This window comes from Chrysoperla carnea, chromosome 1, assembly GCF_905475395.1.
Source record: "Chrysoperla carnea chromosome 1, inChrCarn1.1, whole genome shotgun sequence".
Taxonomy (NCBI): Eukaryota; Metazoa; Arthropoda; class Insecta; order Neuroptera; family Chrysopidae; genus Chrysoperla; species Chrysoperla carnea.
The window spans coordinates 112,057,067-112,073,912 of record NC_058337.1 but is presented as its reverse complement, the minus strand read 5'-3'; the positions used below and the strand labels follow the sequence as shown (position 1 = coordinate 112,073,912).

Sequence of the window (16,846 nt, the reverse complement as noted above, 5' to 3'; positions counted from 1 at the left end):
AAAAAACCGAGAATAGTTTGTGTGTAAATTCTGTATGTGTTTGTGCGTTTGAAGCATAAATATATTTATTCCCAGTATATTTTTACCAGTGACATATTCTTTGAACATCGCAAAAAATGCCACCATGTCAACGGGGGGGGGGGTTTAACCCAACCACCCCTGGATCTCAGTATAGTATGAGCTGAACAATTTACAACAACATTGTTAGAATTCAAATATTCATAACATAATTAATTCGTTTCGTGTTTTCTACAATATTTTGTAGAATGAAATGTTATTTGAATGTGTATACATTCCCCTCACTGGGAATTGCATCTATCCATCCATAGTGCGTGCGTCTTAATAGTTGCGCAGTAGCGTTTAGACAACCGGGATGATAGCAGATGAGAAAGAACATAGCAAGTTTTGTGATCACTGAACTTGTAATAAAGTATACCCTAGTCAAAATACGCAGATTTCAATCTATTAAATTCAAGCGTTTTTTCACCGTCAATGAATTGAATAATAACAAATATTTATTTAAAAAATAAATTGTGTATGAAATAATTGATTAAATTTTTTTTTATTAAATAATCATGAATTGTGCTCTAATTGTCAATAGGTGTTTAATAATAACAGTTTTGTGAAGTGATTTCTTAAGTTATTTATTTATTTTTTTGCGATTGCTGGTCGTAAATTGAAAACGGCATAGCTCAAATTAGAGAGTTTTTTACAACTCCCGATATCGTGAAGTGATATTTTTTTTCTTTCTTTTCATTTTGGAAGTTATTTGCAAATCAAAACAATATACAGATTGAGTACCTTTTAAGAAATTTTCTTAGGTGCTCAATAATTTTCGATTGTTTGTATAATTTTTTTATGTTAGTGGTTCTATAAAAACATTCAAACTGTGGGGCACCGGAGCTTTTTTCCTTCCGCCGCAAGGAATGTATTATCCTGTGAGTATAACACATAACCTCATATTTGCTTTTCAGACATTTTGTATTTGTCTAAAAATAAAATTTATTTGTTAATTATTTTTTGCATTTCACGTTGTTTTTCGATGATGTAATTATTGTTTTTGTTTTATAACCTTTCTGTGAATACATAACCTCACACTTTTTATCATTCGAATAAGGGATGATGGTTTCTTTGATACCATATTGGATTTTATTAATTGAAATAAACAACTTTGTTTTGTATTTAATTTTCAATTCTTTGTATAACTTTTCTTTTAAAATTTTGTCTTTCATTTTTCTCGAAATTGATACACTTTTGTTTGTTTTTTTGTTTATTTGTTTTCGAGATGAAAATCTTAAAGTTTACGCCCTTTTTTAATTGAATTTGTGATGTTAGTAGTTTTGCTTTTTTTTTTAACAAATTGTTTGTTTTGCAATTTGATATTAAATATATTTATGTGCCCTTGACCATTCTATATAGACTAGAAAAAATTACCATATTGTAGTACGATTTCTTAGCTCAAAACAAAAAACAGTTTCGTCAAAATCAGGAAGGAAGCATAAAATTTGGCTTGCATGTAACATAAATTAATTTCATAGCTGTTTTCTTAATGCAAATTTTATAATTCATCCTTTAAAAAATGCTACCCGTAAAAGTAATTATTATTCTTGGAGGAAAAATCAATTTTCCTCGACGCTTTAATATAAATAAATTTAATGGTTACAAAATCTATTACATACAAATTTGTTTGTTTTTATTTCCCGATTTTGGGAACTGTGACCGATTTTATAGCCGAGTTATGTGACTTGTAAACACTTATTGGTAGAAAAGAGAATGCTTTAAATTCAAAAAAAATGAAAAGTTTGAGGAAAGAAGATAAAACTATCATCAAATGCTTCGAATAACAATTGTTCTATTATGACCGGTGAAATAAAACGTGAGGGCAATGTGCCCTGAAAAATATTTCCTACATGAACGAAAAAGTTGTAAACAAAAAACGGCGGACAAAATTGAATTGAAGTTTACGTATCCAAAATAGTATGTATTTTATGAGGCATTTCCCCAACATCACGCTGAAATTGGAAGACTCCCACAGAGTAGTTAGATCGCAGAAAACCAGATTTCAGAAAATTATCTTGAAACTGATCGGATTTGAATAGAAATGTGTATAGGGGAATGTGTTTTTAATATACATACTTCTTTAGCTCAACTTTCCGATATTTAACTGTTATGCGGGAGCTAATTTCAGCGTCATAAGATACTTCTATGCCAATCTGTATGATTTCTTCCAATGGAAGTATGCTTTTTTTTTCCTCAGAAACCGCACTATTGTAGATATTTTGTAATGAATACGTAATGTACTATTTTTTTTTTATTGACGTATGGCATAAAATAATGTGTTATTATGTGAGCTATTATTTGACAGAATCAAAAGCTTTGATAGTCATGCAATAATTACCATTTTATTTATATTATTATTTTCATAATTTTTCATGTAAATTTTTTAATTTCCTTGACCAGGAAAAATAACAATCAATTTCTAAAATTAACCAAAAAAGTACATGAGTTTCTAATCTCTTGAAAATACAAGATGTAATTGAAATGAATACACTAAATTGGTTTAGGAAACGAATATGTTTTTCTCTTGTCTAAGACATAATCTATTGGGGTGGACAAAGATCGCGTGTTTGTTACGAAAGGTAGTGATTTGATCATCACAAATTGAACTCACTTTATGCGATCCTGACTGTAGGTATCTACTTGTCATGCGACGAATGTACTATTTTTTAAAACGGTTAACGATATCGTCGTATCAATAAAAAATTAAGCGCCGTAATCAGAACAAAGGTTCTTTTTCAAGTAATCGAAAAAAGATAACTTGCGTTCAAAAATGGAACACATATTACAGAAATTTTTCCGGTCTATTTTTTATTCGGTCTATTTTTTCCTAAATCCAATTTTTCATGGTTTACAGTCCAAAGGTTGGGAAGTGATGCTTTATAGAGTACGAATATATTTTAGGAAAATGTGTTTCCCTCTCTTTTTTGCATGGATGCTTCGGAAAGAGGATATTTATTACATTTTTGTGAATTCACTCTCGGAATCTCGGAGTTATTGAGCCTGTGGCATTCGAACCTCATAGGGCATCATTTTGTTCGCGCTAAATCGTAAGATATATTAAATTTATTGCCACTTCGCTATGGCCTGCACCCACCGTGCTGTATCCGACTTTCTAGAGTTGCTACCCGCCACTCGCCTTAATCAGTGACGACCAAGACCAAGAAAAGTACTCGAAGATCTTGAACTTGCTTGTTACATCTTGCCTTATTCTTGCAGAAAGAATCCTGTGTCCATTGACATGTACTTCGTAGACTGAAACATGGTCCCTTTCTTGGCCTTGTTATATAAGCGTTGTCTTGTTATTATTGTCTTGTTCTTCCAGGATCAAAACTGCAAGACCAAGACTGATTTTGCTCATCAGATTTACGTTTTGAATAATATTATTATTAAAGATGAACTATTCGCGTAACTTGTTTGTTTTATAAAAGTCAGCCCATTTCTAAAACGTTCGCTGACTGTTTTAAATTAAAAATTGGGGGAGTTTGCCGTCGTATATTTATCTAACTCCATCCTGTTACACGAGCTTTGGTGTAAAAAAATGTATTGAGTACTTTTTGTTTTGACATTCCAGAAATAAAACACCATATTTTGGAATGTTATTTGATTTATTATAAATTTATATGCAAAAAATTATAGCAATTTATTATAACCATCATTCAAATTGATAGTAGCTATTTTTAAAAATAAAATTATTTCATTGTTTTATCGTTGAAAGTCAATATTTGTCAATCAATTTTAACATAAAATTTTGACATGTTTGATGTTTGTATGGATATGTACATGTTCAAATATTTGTCACGTGTTCATGTCATGCTGGTATTAAAACAAATGTAGCACATATTTTATTAAAAATGAAAAATATTTTGATAACAAATTGTCTCTTTGAGATTCATCCAGAAAATATGTCTTGTTAGAAGATATAGAAACTCCCCTGTGTTGATTCAATTTTTTCCCGCTTTCTGGAGATACTTTCAGCTGTAACTGAGTTTACTATATTTAATGTTGGATATATTTTTGTAATTTATCATTAAAATTATTTAAAGAAGGTATAACACCACCGCTTCAAATAAGGGTGTATTTGTCACATACTCTACGATTCAAGAGTAATTTACTTTTTAACATCATAACTCAGTTTGCTTTAATAATTTTTCTCCCTCCTACGTTTCTCGATATTTATGATCATTTCTTGCAATTTTTACGATCGTTGAAAGTTTAAATACTGAAATAGAAAATAATTCGTTATTATCTCCATTGCTGGGAAGCTTTGATGTACGAAGCTTTTTATAAAATTTCAGATTAAGACCATTTTAGGGATCAACAACTAATTTTTTTTAAATAGTTAAACTAATGCCGATTCTGGGATTAAATAAAGAATCCTTTTACTAGTATCTCAACTCTGCTCTGGTACCCATTGTTCTAAGTTAGTACGGCTTTTATGTACGGAATGCTAAGCACAATCACTTTGAGAGGCATGTTAAGTATAAATTTGATAAGAAACTGATTAATCAATCGTATTATTAAATCAGCTAAGTTAGTACGGGAAATTTATTAAAATGTATTCGTCGTCCATTCGGGAAAATACATTTCATTCGTTTATGTCAGTGTCATCCGTTTAGGTACAAGCTCTTTCCGATCACACGTAGGTTTTCACACCCTTGAAAACTTTGATCACCCTTGAAAAAACATTAATAAACTATGATATAAAAATGCGTTTAATGCGTAAATAACGATACGATAACTATAATACGATATGTTTAGCATGCAAGCAACTTTCAGTTATTTTTCGACACTCATATGCCTGTCAATTATATCTTTAATGCCGTCTTAAGTCAGGTTTACTGCGATACATGAAAATTTACTGCATAGCTTTTGTCATAGTGCAAACTTATACGAGTTAATAAATCAAATACGACAGCAACTGAGGTGCAAACGACTGCAACTGCCGTTCAAGCTACTACGACCCATTTTTACGACCCAATCGCCTTCAACATGTGAGCTAGCCTTCGAGTAAATCTACCAGTAAGGGCAGTTAATATGCACTGGATAAACTTGGCTGGACGAACGTTGTAAAATGAAAGGCTCTACATGTTATACAATGTGTTTAATTGTAAAAGGCTTGGTTAACTTCTCGGATATTTTTTATAATCTCAAATATAAATTATTATAAATCTTGAATATAAAGTACTTACAATTTGTAACTTATGACATTACTTGAAAGAGTTGAAACAAATTGTAATGGATGCTATGAAATTGTTCAATATTCCTGGAAATAGAAAGGGAATGATAATTCGTCTAAAGCTTGTTTAACAACGTATGGCTAATGCTCATTATAGATAGTCTTTAAGGAAGTAAAAATCATACGGTTTATGAAATTTAATTCGGATTGGGCTCCTTAAATTAGTCACAAAGTGGCGTATAAACATATATGTATCAGAATTTATTTTAAAGAAGATCATTTTGGAAGTTTGTAGGAAATTCGATTATCGAAACAAAGCCAATAACTCTATTTTCTGAACGAAAATTCGCTAATAATAATATGTAAACAGTTAAGTTACTCCATTTACAGTAAAGTGATAAAACGTAATTCAATATCATTTTATAGCTAATACAATGTTAAAATATGAGAGTTATTTGTAACATCGCGTCATCTTATTGTTCAGTAATTGAACTGTATAGTATTAGTATGGGAAGGTGTAGTACCTAGCATCAAAGTTTCCATTGATATACTTTTTAAAGAAATGCTTAAAAATATCCCAAAAAAAATTGTCCCTGTTCGTAGCATTGTTTTTCAACACTTTATTTACTCGAGAATTTTAATATTGAAACATCTTTTAATAAAAACGTGTGAATCATGGTACAATATCATAATGTACCATAGAACACACTTAAATGTATATGGGGTCATTCCCACCGATTATACTAGAAGGCGTTCTCAGCAATATTTTTACCCTGACGAAAAGCGTCGTAGGATGCATGTGAAACATTGTAAACCCTGTCTGTTTTTAACGCCTGTCTGTTTAGTCCCAAGTTTGTAACGCTTAAAAATACTTATGGTACCAACAAAATTTTGATATAGGTGTTCATAAAATCATCTAATTAGTCCATTTCCGGTTGTCTGTAAATGAGCAACATGGGTCAAGTGGGTCTTGGGTCCGTTAGACCCATCATATAAACTGCTAGAGATAGAACAAAAGTTTAAATGTAAAAAATTTTCCTTATAAAAAAATTAACAACTTTTGTTTGAAACATTTTTTCGTATACATCACTGTTTACCCACGAAAACGCAAATTACGCGCAAATTGTATAGTATGTATTATATGGGAATATCAGCTATGTATGTGTGACATGTATGTATGTGTGACATGTATGTATGTGTAATGTGACAGTGTAATCAACACAGTCTATATATGGTATTTCAACAATTAACTCAGCCAAATGTTTGTTTTCACTTGTTCTTACAAACATTCACTACTTTGGGCGCCCACTAAGAATTTCGACTTGTATTTTAATGACGCTGGGTGAATCAGCAATCTCGGAAACGCCTACAACGATTTTTCTGAAAATTAGTATGCAGGGGGTTTTAGGGGCGAAAAATCGATCTATCTAGGTTCATTTTTAGAAACGTCTTTTTATCTGTGTTTTCAGGAAAAACTGAAATATTGACTGCAAAATATGACTCTTCCTGGCATAAATTGGCGACAAAATAAAGTACATCACACATGAAATCTGATAAAATACTCTCATTTTAATACAAATGCTGCTTAGTGTAAATAAATTAAATAGCAATATCTGGCAAGGAACTTCAGAATAATTCAAGATGCATTGTACTCTAGGTACTACATCTTACCCTATATACTATCAGAAGTTCTCCTTGAAATATATGATTCTAATAAATCTACATAAACAATAAATTTACATTGAAACCAACAATAATATATCAACATAACGTTGTGTCAAGCCTCAAGTAATACATACTTAACAACAATTTGCTTAAACTACTTATTTTAATGGTTTACTATGTGTAGTAGTTAATTAAATGAACAATTTATGGACTGTTTTTATTATTTTTGTTTGCTTTAATTAAAAACAATATATTTTGTGTACGAGAATCAACTTATTTGGAATGCTTTTGTTAAGTGAAATGGAGAAGTTGAATTAATTGAACAACTTAGGTATTTGAGACTAAAATATTTTATTAGAAAATAAATGAAAAAATTCATTGAATAATATATGCCTCTGGTGATAAATAATTAAATTATACACCTTTTATTTAGAGAGAAATTTGGTCAATAGATATAAAAATTGAAACTCGCTGTAGAAATAAGAAAAATATAAAAAAGAAAATTTTATCCGCTATGATTGACCTGAAATTATCATGGAAAACAGGGAACTTAAAAAACAAAGACTGCTGACAATGTAGCATTCTGTAGGTAAAAGAATTTTTGAAATCGGTTAACAATCGCAAAACTTTCGTTCCCTATTTCAGCCCCTTAGGGGTAGAATTTTGGAGAATCCTTTCTTTTCGAATGCATACGTAATACAAATAACACACCATCCCAGTTTCAGATCTCTTCATTCATTGGCTAAGGCTAATTATAAGAATATTAACAGCCAAGTAATCTTGTTTAGTTAAATCTAGTAATTTCTTTAATTGAATATACACCCTGTCATAATATATCAGTCTATGTTTTAATTAAATCGTAAGATAAAACTCTGCAGTTATTCATAGTAATTTAGGGATGATAAGAGAAAAATTATTATAATATATTCCAGATTCTTCTAATATCTCACATGATGAATTACATTCTAACTCGCTGTAATAAATTTACATTATTTTCCAAGAATCTTAACTTGTAAACTGATAAAACCTTTTATGGTAAAATGTTATTTCTTTAAATTAGTTTCATTATTCACACACAAAAAAACGCTATACGACCTTTATAAAACGTGTATATGACCTTAACAAAATAAATAACTTGTATATAAAACACAAAGTGGTTAACAAAAACTGTCCATCATTTATGATTCAACTTTTTTATATACCATACAGTAGTTTATATTACAGTGATACATTTTATATTTATTAATTAGTAGTGGTTAAACTTAATAGCTGAATGTTTAATTAAGTAAATGGATTAATTACCCACCGTCACTCATACCCCCACTCCTATTGTTTTAATAAAATATCCAATAAAATATAAATAATAACCAATGAATACAATATATAATCATTTTATTATTTGTTTTTGTTTTGAATAAATAAAGGCTTCAGTTAATAAATAATAATTATATTAAATTTTCATATATTGTGATTTTGTTTGATTGGGGTTGGCACGGCCATAGGGTGGTAATTCATCTCTTTGATATTGAGAGTTATTACAGGGGAGGTAAATACAATGGTTGTATTTAACATTCGATACATAATAATTGTAATTATTTTCCATAATTTAATTATAAAATTTTCTATTTAATAATCTTTTAATCGATAAATTATGTTTTTCATTTAGATAATGAAATTTTACATTTGATAAAATTTAATACGAACCAATTTGAAAATAGGATTGCCCATTTAGAATAATATGATCAAATTTCATTTTAGCATATCATGATTCAAAATGTAAATTGAAACTGAACAAAACTAGTGGAAGCCCTAAGATTGTATTTGGGATGGGATGTGCGATTTAAAAAAAAAAAAAGCTTAAATTCAATAGGACCAGAATTAAAAATAAAGTGATCAATTCCTTTTGGGATGTGCAATTGCACCTACTGAATTTTGCACATTTGCCACACCCATTACATCCATCCTATTCGCCTGAGTCATTGGACATGGTCTTGTAATAGCACTGATAGGTCTATTTTTGGCAAAATTAGGTAAAATATTCTTGGAAATCCTTATATATTATAAATGTGAAAGTTAGGTTGTTTGTTTGTTTGTTTGTTTGTTTTGCTCTCAAGCAAAACTACTGAATGGATTTGAATGAAAAAAACAATAATATAGTTCGTATATCAGAATAAAACATTAGCTATAATTTATAAAAAAATATATTTAAAAAAAATTAAATTAAGTCTATGACATTTTAGCACGCCATCTATGAACATCCTTTGGAATCATAAATTAAAGATTTCTGTGAAAATGGTGAACAAGATACAATTAAGACTATATAACATTATAAAAAAAATTGAAATCTGTACATATATTTTATCTGTGTAAAACAATATCTACCCCTATTTCAAGTTTTATGGACGCAGAGTAAGTGAGAGCAAGGGGCGTTGAAGCCATAACACGGTGGTCTCTACTTTTAAACCTAGCGAAGCGGGCGGGTATCGAACTATAAAAATATGTTGTTCGCTAATTTGCGTTGGTACAATTATTGGCCACTTAATGGATATGCGGAGGCCATACTTCATCACTGTAGTTATGACGAATAATGTTTTTGAATTCGATTAATTATTAAAGCTTACTAATGGTACTTATATTGAAAACAATGATTTGTTTTTCCACTTTTTTAAATCAATCAATATATACTATAAATAAATATAAATAAAAAGTACAGACATACGACGTATAAATATTTTTAATATTATTATTGATTTGAATTAAAAATGTATGATGCTTGTTATTAAAGTATTATATTTAAAATAATTTCCTAAAAACAACATTAATTGAGATAGTTAAAAGATAAAGAGTTATTCGATTCTTTAATCGTTACCGCCTGGTAAATAAGCTTTTATAGCTATTTGGTGCTTTTTTTCGCCTATAATTTATAAACAGCCGAGTAGAAGAGTTTTAGATTTTAGTTATGAGATGAGTGCCAAATAAAAAAAGGGGTGTTAATCGTCTGGAATGAATAGTAAGTTCAGATGTTTTTGAGAAATCGGAAACATTATTATTATTAAGACTAAAAACTCGTTTTTTGGAGTGAGAATTTAAAACAAAATCGGGATTTTGTTAGAGAAATAATGATTGGTACTGAAAACAGTGCGACCATTTTTGAGTAATTAGATAGCAAAAGTTTGGAAATATTAAAAAGTGAGTTCAATTTGAAAAAAGTCGGCCATTTTGTAGGTAATCGAACAATAAAACTAAAATAATTAATGTCTTCTCCTATTGCGCATTCAATTTTGTCTTTCTCCTCCTCGCTCAATGTTTTACTGGCACAATTCAAAAGTCTTCAAATCTCTATATATTATAAATGTGAAAGTAAGCATGTTTGTTTGTTACGCTTTCACGCTAAAACTAGCGAATGGTTTTTAATGAAACTGTACAGCAATATAGCTCATACTCTCGAATAACACATTAAATAACACTAAAAATAACACATTAAATAACAAAAAAAAAAAAAAAATTAAATTAATTTAATTTGACATTACCATAAATTATAGATTTCTATAAAAGTGGACATTTGACATTACCATAAATTACAGATTTCTGTAAAAATAGTAAATATAAAATATTTCACGGCCATCTTTTCTGATGTACTCAATGAATAATTACGACTATTCATTTGAAAGGTTATTTAATGGAGAGTAGCCTTTACTATGTTTTAAGTGCGAGTTTAGAGTTCCGTACCCGGAAAATTGGTCGGGGATTTTTTAAATTTTGTAAGTTGTACTTCTTAAAAATATATATTTTCCATTTCTCACAAGACTAAAAATAAAAACTTAACTAATAGAAATCCGTTTCGAACGGTTAATTAGTTTGTGCTTTTTTAAATTTAATATGACGTGTAAGAATAGAAAAGCAATAAAATATGCACCTGTCTAAAATGCAAGAAAGGCAAATTTATTTGAATGGATCATAAAATAATACTATCTGCTTAACAGTCGAGCGAAATAAAAATGATTCAAGAATAATAATTTTCTAGTCCTTTGATTTCTAACATTTAAAAGTTCGTTTAAACTACTTTACCAGATTTTCAAAAATAACAAGCAATTATATTTATGAAAATAAAATACAGACATTAACATTTGAAAAATATCAAAAACAAAGAAAAACATGTGCCTGTTTTCTGTTTTTAATAAAATTTATTTCTTTTAAAACAAAATTTATATTTCGTTAGCATGTATTTACGCAATATCTGTTTGTGTGTCGATTGTGTTGCGTTACGTTGTCTCTGTGGAGCTGTAAAATAAAACAGCTTCTTTTCAGTGTTATAAAATGTAATTCATAAAATTTTAAAAATAGACTTTGTTAATACTTTTTATATTATTCACTACACATCTGCAATCTATTCAAAACTCTAATTATGACGTCAAAATCAGTGAATGTGTCTATAATTGTATTGTTGACTCATTTGATTAGGGTGTTTCATACTTTCTTTCGCAATTTATTGTACCTATGGAAAATTTTCAAATAGAAATTTTTAATGATTGCAGCATAAATAATATATAATTTGAAGTTATGATTTCTGTTGTTTTTTATGAAATTGTAGCAAACTGAAAATACCCTAAACAAAAGAAACTTCTTTAATTGATATTTTCTGAGGTTGGTCTACCAGGGAAGGGTAAGAAGTGAACTTTAATATGCGTTATGCACATGCATTTATGAAAACTTCCTTGTTCTTTAAAAATTCCTAATCAACTTCTCCATTTCAATTTTATCAGCGTTTCAAAAGTCAAAATAGTTTGATGACTTCTTAAAAATAGCGAGTTAGAAGAAGCTATGGGTTAGTTAAATGAGAGTTAGTTAGAAATCTTAGATTAGCTTTCAAAAAGTTTTTACCCGCTACCAGGACTCTAAACTTGAACTAAGACACTAGGACAACCAACTTCATTTGACTTATGTCCATCCCAAATAAAAGTGTTTTGAGAGAAATGTTTTCTGCTCTGAATTAAAACAAAATTATCTCAGCGGATAGGCAATTAATCTGAAAATGATTTTAGAAATTTAAAACTTATTTGTTGCAGATGTATTAGTATCAAGAAAATTTTTCATGAATATTGTTCAGAGAAATGCATTCATTGCGCAGTTTTTTATTTGTCTTTTTGAAATACTTATTTTTCTTGACTCTTTACACTTTTTTTTTTTTTAAGTATGTCCTTGTTGTCTTATCTGGATTAGTGATGAGCGAGACTCAAGACTGTATTTGACTATCTTTTTTTAACCAATTTAATGTAATGAGTTTAGCATCTCTGTCTTACTCTTGGTCTTGGTCTTGCAAGTCTTGTTTGATCTTGCTTATGCGTAAGAGCATGATCAAAGTACAACACCAAATATGCTAGACAGAAGCGGTGTATTATAAAAGAACCAAGGCCAATGTGTAAGAGAAAGAGCAAAGTTCAAGCCTATAAGTTGTCAGTTAAAGACAGTCAAATAAGTCTGGTTTTGGTCTTGGTGGCTTATCACTATTTTGGATGTATTTTAGGATTTGCCAAATTAAAAATTCTAAAAATCTAACTAAAATTTCTTGTTTAATGATTTTAAAACATTAATTTAGGAAGTCATTAAACAAATTTGAATATTCAATGATTTTTTTTCAAATCATATATGTATAAATGGATGGCAATGACTTATGTTTGGTTTTGTGGTTTGAACTTCCTATCAGGTAATTTTTGATGAAATTATTTATTTTATGATAATTTAATAATTATACGGCATTGTATGACTTAAATATTTACAAAAACTGTAACAGAGAATAACAATCAATGTTATTCATTGCGATGCAAAAAACTGTGCTTATAAACGCTAGGCTTTAGCGTTTACTTATGCTTTTTGGGCATAAATAACTTTGCATTTATTTATGAAAAGTAAATATTTTCATCGATAAAATGATTAATCACGCGATAAAATTTGTGTCTGGGAGACTTTCATTTTTATATTCGGAGGATATATTATATGAACGATTGAAAATTGAACTCATATGATTCCATATTTTTGTTAATTTTTTGATTTGCCTGCCCTTGTTTCTCTTTTTTAAAGAATTCTTTTATCGAAAACCAAACGAGACGTTATTGTAATCTCGCGAAGTAAATAAAACATTTTTGCATACTTCGACATACTATACTTAGGGTCAATTTCGAACATGCGACAGAATTCATATTAACTCGCTAGTTCCTTTTTTTAAGCAAATGTTGCGTGTAAGACTTAAATAAATATTTTTACAATTAAAAATCATTAAAATCAGGTCATTGTACCATAAAATTTATTTCTATAACTAACATTAATACTAAAGTTTTAAATCAAACCAGTGCTACATGTTATTACATGTATGTCTGTTTCTAGTTTATAATAATGAGTGCTACAAACATCAATCAATAGTAAATAAAAACCATAAATATATCTGAACATAAATAATTTATTTATTATTTGAAAGAATTATATTTATATGATTAGTGTAGGGTGGTGTTTTACTATTACATATCGTTAAGTAGGTGTTGGTAGGCAGGATAAGCGGACACGTGATTGTATCTAATTATCTTGTTTTAATATGTATTACCCGTAATAATATTAAATTAAAAATTTAAAGAAACTTCCGACATAAAACTAGGTTTGGAGACATCCATAAATTACCTGAGCTCAAAGAGGGGGAGGGTTCAAGAACATTTCACAAAGTTTCATTGGAACGGGAGGGGGCCATATTCGAAAAATCTCACGTCAAAAAATACAGCTTATAAACGTATATGGCATTCATAAAATATTTGTATATAAACTCATTTAAAAAAATACCACGTAATTCTCACGTAAGGGGAAGAGGGGGTCCCTATAAATATTACTAAATCTCACCTAAGGGTAATTTATGGATGCCCCCTTTGATCGGTTTGTTTGAATAATCCTGTTTTGATCTGTTTTTCGTTGCTTGAAAGATAATTTGATCGAAAGTGAGCTATGTTTCAAGAAAATCTACTATTCCGTTTGAAAATCACCGTTTCGAGTACGGAATCCTAATTTCACACTTAAAACATAACTAAAACACTTGATCAAATTACCTTTTTAAGGAAAATCAAAATCGATTTATCCGTTTAGAAGCTCCTTTGCCACAGACAGATATACACTGATATACAGAGATCTATCTCAAAATATTTACGATATTCGAATTATATTCTTGGGTCAAATTACTTACCCGAACAAATTGTTTTGCAAATAATATTCGAATTTTTCTAAGGAATATAAAATTAAAAGTAACGTCGGAATAATTCAAAATTGAATCAATGCTTCGTAAGAAAAGTGGTACAATTCAGGTTCTTACGAAGACAAGGATGGTCCAAGCATTCTTACAAAGAGAAATATCGTTAAAAGATACTTGAGAAAAGTTGCACGATTCGTAAACTGCTTGTGAAGATTAGCGCAACTCATAACCTACTAATGAAGACTAACAACAACTTATCATCTTACTAAGAGAAGTACCTACATATCTTCATAACTGGCTTTCAAGAAGAATCCTACCTCCGTGATAATAGGATCCCCAAATGTAAATTTTCATTAAGGTAGTTCCTCCGCGACAGTCCAGTCAAAAAGTTTTGGACTAATACTATCATTCAGTGCATTAACTGTGCTATGACTATTATACATAATTATACCATATATTATTTTCACAAGACTGTAGTTACACACTAATTTATCTCCTATACGTATACAGACACACACTATGATATATACGTTTACCATTAGTTTCTATATCCTCTACACAAAAAAACATCGCTAAAACGAGTTATTTATTTAAGTTTTATATCGAAACTATATGGTAAATAATTTTTATTTTTTTAAATATATTTTCTAAATATAGTATTCTACATTATATTAGTTTTTCATAGAGATGGTGAACGTCATTCATTGATAAATAAATATAATATTTGTAAATTTGTGTATTTTTATACGCTTCTCCCATGTACACGTACAAATTGCGTCACTTTTAATTGCTAATATCTCATGTATGGCATGGTAAATCATCTTCTAATTTTAACAGCATGTGTATTATGAATTAAATATTTTATATTCTGTGTTTTGAGAAATTCTCGAAATATCACTTTCGTGTAGGTACTACCTTAAATGTTGATTGGATTTGTTTGCTCATTATTTGTCTACTTAAAATTTGCGTTTGTCCACCCTATAATTCAAAGTTATTCCACAATTAATAATTATGACGTCAGCACTTTCAGATGCAAATTTTCATAAAGTGAAATTATTATTAGTCGATTTGTCCACGTTTTTAAATCGAAAATTTTCGTTTCTCCACCCTCTAATTGTAAGTTATGACCCAATTAAAAATTATGGCATTAGCACTCGCAGATGCAAATTGTCATGAAGTGAAGATGCCATTCGTTTGACAACAATTTATCCACGTTTGTTCTTCCCAAATTTCTTGCCATTCAATATTAAATTTTAGCGTTTGTTCACCGAAAATTTTTGTTTATCAACCCTTCAAATTTAAATTTTGAGAAAATTAAAGTTTGATATTAACTAAAGTTTAATGTCTTGGTATTGACTAATTAGAACTAGTAGTCTTGTAATCACATTTTATCGGTCTTGCAATAGAACTTTTTCTTCAACAAATTGAATAATACTGACCAAACTAACGCGAAGGCATGATATGCTCTTGTTCTTCCATGTACAAATCATTTGTGAAAAGTCCAAACTATGCATATTCATTTCCAATCAATTACCCCTCAAATTCGCACACCTGCAATAAATAACATAAATTAACCAAATTAAACTCATTAAAATAATAAAACATTACTGTTGTGATATTAATAAGCAAGTATAGGTAAACAAACGCTAATAAATACCTAATTAGTGATGTTCAAACAATAATGATGGTGTATATTTAAGATATTAATTATTCACTCATCACAAAACATTATTAATTATTATTTAAGTATTGGTTATTGGTATTGTGGTTTCACACAAATCAACTTTTATGTTTATGTGATATCATTATGTTTGGTTTTTATATGTTTTTAGGAATTATTTTTTATATTACATAAAATTTATCAAATCTCTGGGATGATTATCATTAGTTAATTAATTAATATTTAGTATGATTTTATACACCACTCCCTATATACTCTCAAACCATTTGCCCAAAACCTTAGCTGGACGAACAATTTGAAGATAAGTGATTTTGGACTTCATATCAATCAATTTGATATATTGATTTGTTTGTGTAAATACTTTTGCAATTTATGTCATATACTATCAAAAATCAAACTACTTGCGCAAACCGTTATTTACAATTCAATCTTACTTACTACATAATACTTACTACATAATGAAGTTGGTATTTGGGTGAAAATTTGAAGCAATTATATTTTTTCTGTTTTTATCAATTTTTTAAAGAAAATAAACCCTTACGAATGCAAATAGCAGGGCCGGTGGAATCATTGACTCATATTTCTTCAAAAATGAGGCCGGCCAAAACTATCTATGGAAACCGTTTATGTGCTATGATAACGGATTATTTGTTTTCTTGAATTCTGTGAAATTGGAGTACATGGATTTATTGCGAGAACAATTTTGTCAATTTTGCGTTTCGAATTGGTCAGTTGGCCGTTTGGATCCTGTGACTTCACATCTGGATTTTTGCTTTGGGGCTTTGCAAAGTCCATATGGAAAAGACCGCTGACAACTGGAAGCAAACATTACTCGGGTTATTCGACAAATATACCTGGAAGTGTTCGGGCGCGTCATGGAAAATTAAAACGGAAAAATGAACTATGTTAACCGCAGTTGTACACAAGGTTTGAAAGAAATAATTAAAAAAGTAAAAAATAAATGTCAAGAACAGTTCTTTTGTATGAAAAGAAATGTAACTCGATAAATTTGTTTATTATTTTTTAATTTTGAAAACTA

At 29.3% G+C, this 16,846-nt stretch overlaps 1 protein-coding gene across 8 annotated transcripts in view; it reads left to right on the top strand.

Annotated features, from left to right (window-relative positions):
- Positions 1-576: 576 nt before the first annotated feature.
- LOC123305991 (RNA binding protein fox-1 homolog 3-like) overlaps positions 577-16,846 on the top strand; it is a 306,815-nt gene continuing 290,545 nt past the window's right edge. For 2 of the 8 annotated variants that reach the window (XM_044887843.1, XM_044887841.1), the window contains exon 1: positions 580-938. In XM_044887843.1, the coding sequence (XP_044743778.1) occupies positions 927-938 (12 nt within the window). In that variant the 5' untranslated portion in view covers positions 580-926. Of the gene's footprint in view, positions 939-16,846 lie in introns of all 8 variants that reach the window. The other 6 variants (XM_044887848.1, XM_044887845.1, XM_044887847.1 and 3 more) reach the window with 5 other exon arrangements.